This window comes from Solanum lycopersicum, chromosome 3 (genome assembly GCF_036512215.1).
Source record: "Solanum lycopersicum chromosome 3, SLM_r2.1".
Taxonomy (NCBI): domain Eukaryota; kingdom Viridiplantae; phylum Streptophyta; class Magnoliopsida; order Solanales; family Solanaceae; genus Solanum; species Solanum lycopersicum.
In genome coordinates this window covers 61,052,394-61,062,929 of record NC_090802.1, presented here as the reverse complement: position 1 = coordinate 61,062,929, position 10,536 = coordinate 61,052,394, and the positions used below count along the sequence as shown (strand labels likewise).

The 10,536-nt window shown below is 32.1% G+C and overlaps 2 protein-coding genes across 2 annotated transcripts; one reads left to right on the top strand and one right to left on the bottom strand.

Moving 5' to 3' along the window:
- Window positions 1–1,718: 1,718 nt before the first annotated feature.
- LOC101247419 (uncharacterized) lies at window positions 1,719–3,809 on the bottom strand. Its single transcript, XM_004236062.4, has 6 exons — window positions 3,433–3,809; window positions 3,117–3,362; window positions 2,949–3,030; window positions 2,461–2,675; window positions 2,217–2,378; window positions 1,719–1,987 (listed from the first exon to the last, which is right to left on the bottom strand). Exons 1-5 carry the CDS (start codon window positions 3,666–3,668, stop codon window positions 2,258–2,260), a joined length of 900 nt encoding a protein of 299 aa, XP_004236110.1. The 5' UTR covers window positions 3,669–3,809; the 3' UTR covers window positions 1,719–1,987; window positions 2,217–2,257.
- Window positions 3,810–8,051: 4,242 nt separating this feature from the next.
- LOC101247712 (polygalacturonase 1 beta-like protein 3) lies at window positions 8,052–10,331 on the top strand. The gene is made up of 2 exons (XM_004236063.5): window positions 8,052–8,205; window positions 8,385–10,331. Exons 1-2 carry the CDS (start codon window positions 8,131–8,133, stop codon window positions 10,218–10,220), a joined length of 1,911 nt encoding a protein of 636 aa, XP_004236111.2. The 5' UTR covers window positions 8,052–8,130; the 3' UTR covers window positions 10,221–10,331.
- The last annotated feature ends 205 nt before the right edge of the window (window positions 10,332–10,536 follow it).

Genomic DNA, 10,536 nt, shown 5'->3' with positions numbered 1-10,536 from the left:
CATAATAAAAATAAGCATAATTTAAAAAAAGTTTAATAAGTATTAATTACATTACTAAATATTTAAGGAAAATTAAAACCATATTATGTATTTTAATTGTCTAAACTAATGTAAAACTAAAGAACAAATATTCAATATTATTGTCATTCTTAGGTTTGAATTGATTTTCATTTTGTATTAGTATTAATTTGGATTTTGATTTAAGTTTTATTATAATTATCAATATTTATAAACTAAAATCTTTAGTAGACCATTCCGAATTTTATGTTTTAAACTTGAAATAATATATTAAAAGATAAAAACTATTAAATAGTATTAAAAATATTTTAAAATGATATCAAAGTAAATATTTTTATGTATAAAATAAAATTTAAAATTACATAATGTGCGATTTGATTCTATTTTCAAATTTATTTTTTACAATCCTAATTTCTTTCTAGGTTTTTGTATGATCTCTATATAACATGGTGAATCTTTTTTATGCTTTTAAAAATATATCGATTGATCGAACAACCTCCGAGAGCCCTTAATGAGACTAGTGAGAATACATGGATGCATTCATTGGAAATTTGAAATGAAGAATCTTGACTTAATATACCGCCTGATCAATTCATGTATCTGTAAGCATACACTTATATAGTTTTTTGTGTTGTACATTGGAAATTTGAAAAGAAGAATCTTGACTTGATATAGTTCGAATTTTCTTTGAGATTCAAATAAATTTATTGAAATATTTTGGATTGTCACATAAATTGGGACAATGAAAGTAGTACTTATCATATTTTCAATTGGTGGTGGAGGAGATCTCGGCGAGGGTGGTGGCATATATAAGTGGAGTTAATGATGGTCGAAAACAAAATTGATTTGGGTAAAAAATGAATTATATGATTGAGTGGGTTGAATTGGATTAAAATCGAGTAATTTAAGTAATTCTTGGGAAAAAAAGGAATAAAACCTAGTTTTTATTTTTATCCATTTTTTTAATTATTAAAATCCAAAGTTATCCCTTCTTTTTAACGAAAACACTTTATTTTTTCTATGGTCTATATTTATATCAAAACATTTTTTAATCTTGTGATCTTAAACATGTTAGGTGGAAGTTAAATTTAAAAATTGACAAAAACGAAAGAAACATTTTTTAATGTTTCAAAATGAACTAAACAAAGACAAAATATAATTTATTTTTTTGTTAAAACATACTTATAACAATTCTATTATCACTTAAAAAAAAAAAAGCCCCCTCAAATTATCCACTTTAAATTGTATATAATAACAAACTATTAATTCAAATTATATGTTATAAATATAGTTTGATTTAATTGTACCCCATAGCAATCGTTGCTATTTCGCCTCTCTCCCGATGAATCTCGCTTGCCACTCTCGTTCTTTCCCTTACCTCTCTCACTTTTTATAATACAAACGCAAATGTATAAAATGTGTTTGTGTTTGTGTTTGTATAAAGCGAGAGAAAATTGTATATATATATTTTTTCGTTCCCTTCTCTTCCCTCTGCTAGATCTCGCTCACTCACTCGCCTCTCTCACTTTATACAAAAAGCAAATCTATAAAATAGGTTTGTGTTTGTATAAATCAGGAGAAATTGTATGTATACATATATTTTCATTCCCCTCTTGTCACTCTCCGAGATCTCGCTCACTCAATTTATACAAACACAAATGTATATATTGTGTTTGTATAAAGTGAGATAAAAATGCATATACAAATACAAATGCTATTTTTGTGCTATAGACTCATGATTATACAAATACGATCTTCCTCCGCCCATTTTTTTTTGTCTTTCTCTCTTTCTCGCTATACACAAACACAAATTCTACAATCATGCCTCTAAAATTCAAAAACCATCTCAAGTACAATAAGACATTCAAATTGATACACTATTATGATCTAATGAATCTTATAACATTGGTTGAAGAAAAACTATACAGCTGCCTGGGCCCATCTTCAACAACAATGATAAGATATGATCCTGCAGAAATTCAAATATTAAGCATTTGTGATTGAAAATGATGATGATTTATCAATGTTTCAGTGGAAAATTCTACTATAGCGGCAACTCTACAAGGAACTTTTCAACTAAAGCTTCAGTTAGAGTTCACAGAATGGAAATGTCACAAAGACAATATCAAGATCAATGATATACATAAAACATGATGCCGAATCCATCAGTATATAGCTGACAAGTTGGCGTATCTCACCTGCATTCTTGTTGGTTAAATCGAAGCTTAGGATTATCATGTCATGTACAGCTAGGGGGGTTTAAGCACTTATAAACTGTGGATGCAGGTTGCTTATAGGTAGGTATGCTGCTAGCGTCAACAAATCTAACTTCACCTGGCCCAAAAGAAAGATCCCTGTGCCTGCAACATAGACAAGACCTACATGGTCAACAGTAAAGTGACCTAAATTGCAAGCAAAACTATAGTTGTTAAGGTCAATTGCCTTCGAAGATCAAGCCCTGTTAAACCAGCTTGCAGAACTGTCAAGTTATCAGAATCTGGTGAGACTATGATGACTGTGTCCTCAGAGTATTGAGTCTCAAGAATCGACATAACTTGTGTTACACGGACAAAGACATCCGAAACACTCTCATTGGGGGTTCCATCATCAGTAGGGGGTGGCTTTATGTTCGGAGAAAGGCTATCTGATTCATACACCTGCAGCATTATATCAGGAACTCAAGTGTTTCAATGATTTTCGAACAATTTAGCACACAAGAGCATCGTTAATTCAAGTGGAAATACTAGACCATAGGTCCCAAATATTTGAAAAATTCCACATATGATTGTCATTAGGATTGGAAGTTTATTTCAGCTGCAGATTTTATAAATCCTTTCCCACCACATAGGACTCAGAACACATTGTTTAACTTGTTAATTTAACACACGAATTCGACAGTTATGTGACTGAGTACGAAACCAGCATCTTACTTGAGATAAAGTATCCAAACTTTTTCCTTCATATGCCCCCAATCCACGAGCATCGAGAAAGCTATATTCAGGAACTATATGGCTGCAATCAGACTAGTTAACAAATGCAAAAAAAAAGCAATGAATATGAAGAAAACACACCAAGTTTTAGTGTCCCAATTATAATACCTTCGGTTAACACCATTAACAGCAGCGATAATCTCAGCAGCCTGATAAGCCCTCTGAGTGATTGAAGGCCAAATCCAACAATTTTCATCACAAGCCCTCATTTCCTTCAAATCAAACGCCGCCCTAACTGTCTGTTTCTTCCCCTTTTCAGACAAGCCATTATCTACCGATGTTTTGGCTACTGGGTTAGTATTAATCAGCCCCAGACTCTCATATTCCGATTCCCCTGCTCTCACTAAAAAGTACCTGCCAATCACCTCAACAAATTCACACCACAACTTTCGATCAGATAAAAGGGAAATCATTCAATAATTACCTGTTAGAGAGGCGAAAAGGGGGCATTTGAAAAAGCCCACGAGCATGGGACACTGGCAATGGAAAGGGGCTAAATGGATCACTAGCCAACAATGGAGTCATAATGATGGAAATTGAGGTGATAAGGTGACGGCGGGTGGTGGGTTTGAAGTGGAATTGGGAATGAGAGGGGATTAATGGTTGCTCAGAGGAATTCCATGGCGGAACAAGTGTGTTGGAGGCAAAAGCTTTTGACATTGTAGTTTAACTGATTTCTGATTTCATAACAAAATTTGAGAAACAAAGAGTATATGTAAATGACTTTATGATCGCTAACACCCACACAAGCAACAATTTCCTCCATATTTTTCTTTTATCCATAAGGGTTATGTGGAGTCACAAGTGACTCGTGGTTTGAGTACGTATTTTATTCAAATATTATTAAAAATATCTATATTTTAAAAATAATTAGTAAAATTATCAATATTTTATCAAATAAAATGTATCTAATATAATTAATTTTCTTTTCTTTTATTTCTAAAATCAGGCCCCACATTTTAGATTCTTACTATCAATTTCTTCCTTCTCTTTCTTGAGTTTTTCACCATTGTTCTCTTCTTTTCTTGTGAAAATCACCTCTTTTATTTTCATTCAATTTATTCAAGAAATCTCTCAATTCTTTCAAAATATTGTCCACCCAATGATAAAGGTACATACATTGTCGTATCTTTTGAGATTTTCCTCTATTATGTAAAGAAACTATCAGTGAAATATAAATAACTTTTTTTGATAGCCTGAAGATTCCAAAAAACTTGTTGAAGACCAAGAATAATTTCGTATGTTGAAAACCAAGAACAATTTCGTATTAGTTTGTTTCATATTTATAATTTTTTCTTAGTACTTTGAATCCTTTCTCAACTAATATTCAAATTAGTATGTATGGTGTTAATATTTGTATCTCAAAATCTCATGTTTTATAGTTTATGAATATTGTATTTGTTCTGAATTGAATCCATCCCAAATATATATAAACTACAAATGTATTTTATTTATATGAAGAACAACTTCCTATTAGTTTCTTTTTGTTTTTTTTTATATAAATCAGAATTTCGTATCCTTTCTCAATTAATATTTGTATTCATTCAAAATCATGTTGCATAGTTTATAAATTTGGTATTTGTTCCAAAATTGTATTCATTCTAAAGGTATGTCAACTAGTTATATATTTTATTTAAGATTCATTACAACAAATATGTATTTATTCCTTTTCAACTTTATATTTCATTCTCACTTTTTTATCATACTGTTTTTTTTGTATTTAATATATTACTAGACAAATTTTTTTAAATAAAACTAGAACAAATAGAAATACAAATAAAATACATATTGAAATAAATACGAAATACATGATTTTTGAAGAAAAAAATAAATAGACAGGGAAAAATTATGTGAATACAAATATGTTTCTTAAATAACTATAGATTCATTTGACATACCTATTCAAATGAATACAAACTAATAAAAAAATACAAACATAAAACTATAGTGAATATAAATAGAATACGGAACGAATACAAATTTTAAAAAGGTTAAAATTATGGAGAAAAAAAATAAAGTTTGAGTTTTCTTTGAAAATATAATTGATGAGAAAATTAAGTGATCCTTACCTTCTTTTTTTTTGAAATATACTCTTCCTTGATTTTCTCCCTTTTGTTATTAAATAATTTTATTCTTTAAATTAAAACATAAATAAGATACATAACAAACTAAAATTTTGACAATTTTACTAAATATTAAAAATATTGCTAATGACATTTAAAATATTGACATTTTGAAGAATTCCCCGTTAAATAACTATTTACTTAATAATTCTCCCAAAAAGGGACGTACAACTTGCAAAAATTTAAGAGAAACAAAGGTGATCTTTTGAAGTATGTGGGCTTTTAGCTAACTAAGCTAATATCTCTAATGGGCCAAAATATTAAAAGACTTCCAGACGTCCATTATTTTAGGCCCAAAAGAATCTTCCATGCTTTTCCCTTTTCAAATTCAAACATGTCATGACTAATCAGTGTCATAGGGAAAAAAAAAATGCAGAAAGAAATACTTTAAACAGACCAAAAAACAATTATAAGCAGTAAGATATTACGTCAGTGAATGTCTCTATGCTTGGGCGTATTTAAATTTTGTGATTTGTCTCATTCCCGATCAATATGAGCTTGAAACTTTCTTCGTAACTCTCCAAACTTTTTTCATATTTTTTTTATGTAAATGAAAAGAGCAAGTTGTCATTAACCTATTATTAAAGTATTCAGATGTCATCAAGCGTGGATCAATGAATTAAAGAACACCATACGGCCATCAGCTTCTAAGTAAGGGGCGAATCTAGAGTTTTTCGAAATTAATAATTTTTTATGCAGAATCATATTTATATTAAGGAATCTATTAAATACTATTTTTCAATGACAATATTCAAATTAATTTAGGTATAACTCAAAAAATAATTTGAAAAATGCAGAATAAAAGAAGTGAATTGAGGGGATATACAAATAAAAGATTATTTTTTTTTGTAGAAATAGAATCTACTAAAGCTTTATTGCCCTCCTTGATAATTGAAAAAAAGTAAAAAAAAAAAAATTAAATCTCCATAAATTCATAAAAATAGAAACATCATATTTAGTAGTCGTATAGTTTAAACACAAAGCTGGTAGCATATTTAGGATAAACAAAATTAAATATTTTTGTATTAATAATTAGTGGATGATTGCTCTTAAAGAACGATCCCTGATTAAAGAATACTGGCGCCCACTGTTCTTATAGGGAAATTAAACGACGATACAGCAAAGATTCCCAGTTCCATTGTGGTGTCACTGACACCCATTATATTATAACAAAAATATAAAATGAAAGATTCCACAATTGGTCAAAAACGAAGCATGTCTGAGATTGTTCCTTGTACTCTTGTTGAATCATATTGATATTATATTATCTCTATGTTTTTAATATGTTAAATTAAGTCCTACGTCTAACTCACATCTTAAAGGCTTAAAATGAGAAGGATTGTTTAAGTCTTATAAAGAGTCTATTCATCTCATTAATCTGAGTTTCAACATCGGGTGAGGGGTGAGATGAGCAATATTCTGATACCATGTTAAGTTAGGCGTTAAGCCTAACTCACACGCAAAAGCTAACTCAAAGAAAAAAAAATTGTACAAACTTTATAAAAAGTCCACTCATTGATCATCATTATAAACATTAGTCATTCTTTAACAATATTTAACTGATTTAGTTTTTAGATCATTAATTAATTCTATCTCTATGTAGTCAAGACTCTTATAAACTTGACTGTATTCTATTTAATCTCTCGATTACTTTATTTGGGCATAGCTAATTTTAGGGGTATGAAGTATCAAATGAGCGGGTTAAATATATATTTAGGAAAAGCCTAGATGTGTATGCATCCAATAGGAATCTGGTCAGTGGTGAGTTAGTAGTAGTACTGCACTGCTATGCCTGCAATTTGTCTTGTTTTCCGTGCACGAAACTAATGCTTTGATAACGTGGTCCACCAATATTATCTTCAACTTGTCAATTTGCTAAGTTTAGCTAAATTTTTCAATGAAAAATATCGAAAGCATGCTGTGGACAACCTTCAATTAACCTCTTTCAGGTCCACAGTTGTTTAAGTACTAGATAGATAGAGCAGATGTTGGAGTATAGTAATATGTTTTTATCGTATCACCAGACTGTATTTCTTCTTTTCAAAGATGCTACCTATTCTTTAGTTTGCATTTGGATGTTTTCGAACAAAGTAGTAAACATAGATTCGCGATTTAGCTTCCTTTTAAGGTACTTAATATTATCTGTATAGAAAAAATAATGGGCTCAGATGAATTCAGGCGAATTGTGAGATTCAATTGATCTAGTTCTTATTTATATTTATACTAAAAACATTCAAAATATATACACATAGATATAATGAATAAAATTACACTTATTATGAATTCTCGATTTGTTTATACATTCCTATCATGATATGAAAATTGTTAAACGTTACTTTAAGAAGAACTTTAAAGATTTGCTTAGGAAGAGTACTCAAGGTCCTTCTAAGTTCCTTTAAAGATTTGTTAGGATTATGAACAAAAAGGAAGCTGCTTTAATTTTTTTAAAAGTTCCTTATCTCATAATTTGTCAATATCTATGGTTTAGTTTTAACCATATTATGAGAGTTGATCCTTGTACAAAAAGTAAAGCAACTTCCCTTTTGTTCATAATTTGGCTACATGTGGTTCTAGCAGGGAGCCGTGACGTAATTATTAAAACTTATTGTCATGTGATCATGAAGTTATAGATTTGAGCCGTAAAAATAGCTTTCGGAGAAAATACATCACAATATAACCATGTGATCTGACCTTCATAATTTTTATTAATTTACTGAAATCCTCTATTTAGATCTGAGTCAGAAGTGGAGAGTATTATTTTCTTTTGTTAAAAGAATACGGACAATGAGAATCTCTGTCTCTTTGTTAGTAACTATGTTATTCAAATTAATATTATACGCCGAAAGTAAGAAAATAAAAGTAAAAAATGAACATTGGTTAAAAAAAGTACTGTCAGTAAAATAGGGAAGTACAGAAAAACACCTCATATCTTCTATTTATGTCGTTATCCTCCATAAGTTTATGACTCAAAACATAGAAGAAGGCCAATAGCCAAACAGATGAAAATGGACATGAGAAATGTCAAGCTCAACATTTCTATCCTCTTCATCTTCTTCTTGTCTTCTTCCTCCATTGTAAGTGTAACTAACAAGCTTAAGTTTTTTAAATTTATCATTCTCAATCGAAACGTAACGTATCGTGTTATTGATAAAGTTTGTATTTTAGCAAACTTGTGTATTTTTTTAACGATAAATTTGTGTCGCTAGCTGAATAGAGAATTGTCAACTTTTCTAATTTGTCATTATTTTTGTAGGATTATTCATTGGCGCAAACAAATGCACAGATTAGAAAGAATTCATTAATACCTAAAGAAAATCCATTTTCAGTAAAAGCTTCACTGGTTCGATATTGGAATAAGCAAATTTCCAATAAACTCCCTAAACCGGATTTCCTTTTTTCAAAAGCCTCGCCGCTATCCGCCGTGGACGCCGCCTTCTTCACAAATCTCGCCACCCAAAAGTCACTCTCCGGCCACATTTCCACCTTCTGCTCCTCTGCCAAATTGTTCTGTTTCTCCGAATCCAACCCATACCTTGACAAAACCCCTAGTACCGATGCAAAATTTGCCGTCTACAACAACAAAAAATTCGCTACCTATGGATCTGGACGGCTCGGCGGAGGAGACGATTTCAAAAATTATTCCGACGGTATAAACTTCGCTACCGGAGAATTTACCAAATACAGCCGGAGCTCCACTGGCCATCACGAGGATTTCACGAGTTACGCCGCGGATGGGAATGTAGCTACTGGAAATTTCACATCCTACGCCGCGGGAGCTACCGGCGGCGGAGGAACTTTCCAGAGCTACATGCCACGTGTTAATGTACCGGATCTTCGATTCGCTTCTTACGATTCCGATGGTAATAATCATAAGTTTTCGTTCAATAGCTATGTACGTGATACGAATTCCGGAAGGGAATTTTTTATCAGTTATGCGAAAAACGGAAATGGGGTTCCAGCTGAATTTACTAATTATGGTGATACATCAAATGTTATTGGATCATCGTTTAGTGGCTATGGCGAATCGGGCAATGCTGCTAACGATTCATTTAAGGCTTACTCGTCGAATTCTAACAACCCGAATAATAATTTCAAGAATTATGGTTCGGGTGGCAATAGTGGGATTGATAGTTTCGAAAGTTATAGGGATGCAGCAAATGCAGGTACTGACACATTTACGTCTTATGCAAGGGGTTCGAATACAGGCAAGGTGAATTTTTTAAATTACGGAAAATCGTTTAACGAAGGACACGATATTTTCAAAGGATATGGGAGTCAAGGAGCTAAATTTCCTTCTGTTGGGTTTAAGGTTTATGGTGTAAACAATTCATTCAAAGAGTACTCTCCAAAGGGTGTCAATTTTGCGGGTTACACAAAAAAAACCGGTTCATTGAAGACTAGTGGCAAAACTGTGAATAAATGGGTTGAAGAGGGTAAGTTTTTTCGGGAATCCATGTTGAAAGAAGGGACCGTGATGAAAATGCCTGACATTCGTGACAAAATGCCCGGAAGGTCATTTTTGCCCCGGACAATTTCGTCTAAATTACCGTTTTCTACCAAGGAGTTGAACGAGCTCCAGTCCATTTTCCGCGCACGGGAGAACTCCACCATGGAGCATGTAATCGGGAACACGCTCGCAGAGTGCGAGCGTGCTCCTAGCCCAGGAGAGAACAAGCAATGCGTGGCGTCTATTGAAGACATGATTGACTTTGCAGTCTCAATTTTAGGCCACAATGTGGTTGTGAGGACTACCGATAACGTAGCCGGGTCAATGGGAGAAATCATGATCGGAAAGGTCAAGGGAATCAACGGCGGAAGAGTGACGAAATCAGTGTCATGCCATCAAAGCCTGTACCCTTACCTACTGTATTACTGCCACTCTGTTCCAAAAGTGAGGGTCTACCAAGCAGACATTCTTAACGTAGACACAAAGGTTAAGATAAATCATGGTGTTGCCATTTGTCATGTTGACACGTCATCATGGAGTCCAGGTCACGGGGCATTCGTGGCATTAGGGTCGGGTCCGGGTCTTATTGAAGTATGCCATTGGATATTTGAAAATGATATGACTTGGGCCATGGCTGACTAGGCAATTGATTGAAATGACGTGGCTATTTACTAATCCAGTATTTATTTTATTGTAATTTTTAGTAGTTTATATGTTGCCACAACTTCAATATATAATTTTGTTGTGCCACAATTTGTTGACAAGGTTTCGTATTGAAGGCATTTAATGATGGATTTTGTCGTATCATATAATTCGTGGATATTACTCTCATTTACTTTTTTATAAAAAAACCTTTGACCCGACATGTAATTCTAGAACATATTCTATTTAGTTTATCACGAGTTTATGATATTAATAATTATACCTATAAGAATTAATCAACATAAATTTAAGATTT

Coding starts and splice junctions, on each gene's coding strand:
- LOC101247419 (XM_004236062.4), bottom strand. CDS start 3,668: ATGTCAAAAGCTTTTGCCTCCAACACACTTGTTCCGCCATGGAATTCC. Junction 3,363..3,432: donor CCTTTTCGCCTCTCTAACAG/GTAATTATTGAA, acceptor GGTGATTGGCAG/GTACTTTTTAGTGAGAGCAG. Junction 2,379..2,460: donor ACAGGGCTTGATCTTCGAAG/GCAATTGACCTT, acceptor TCTATGTTGCAG/GCACAGGGATCTTTCTTTTG.
- LOC101247712 (XM_004236063.5), top strand. CDS start 8,131: ATGAAAATGGACATGAGAAATGTCAAGCTCAACATTTCTATCCTCTTC. Junction 8,206..8,384: donor TCTTGTCTTCTTCCTCCATT/GTAAGTGTAACT, acceptor TTATTTTTGTAG/GATTATTCATTGGCGCAAAC.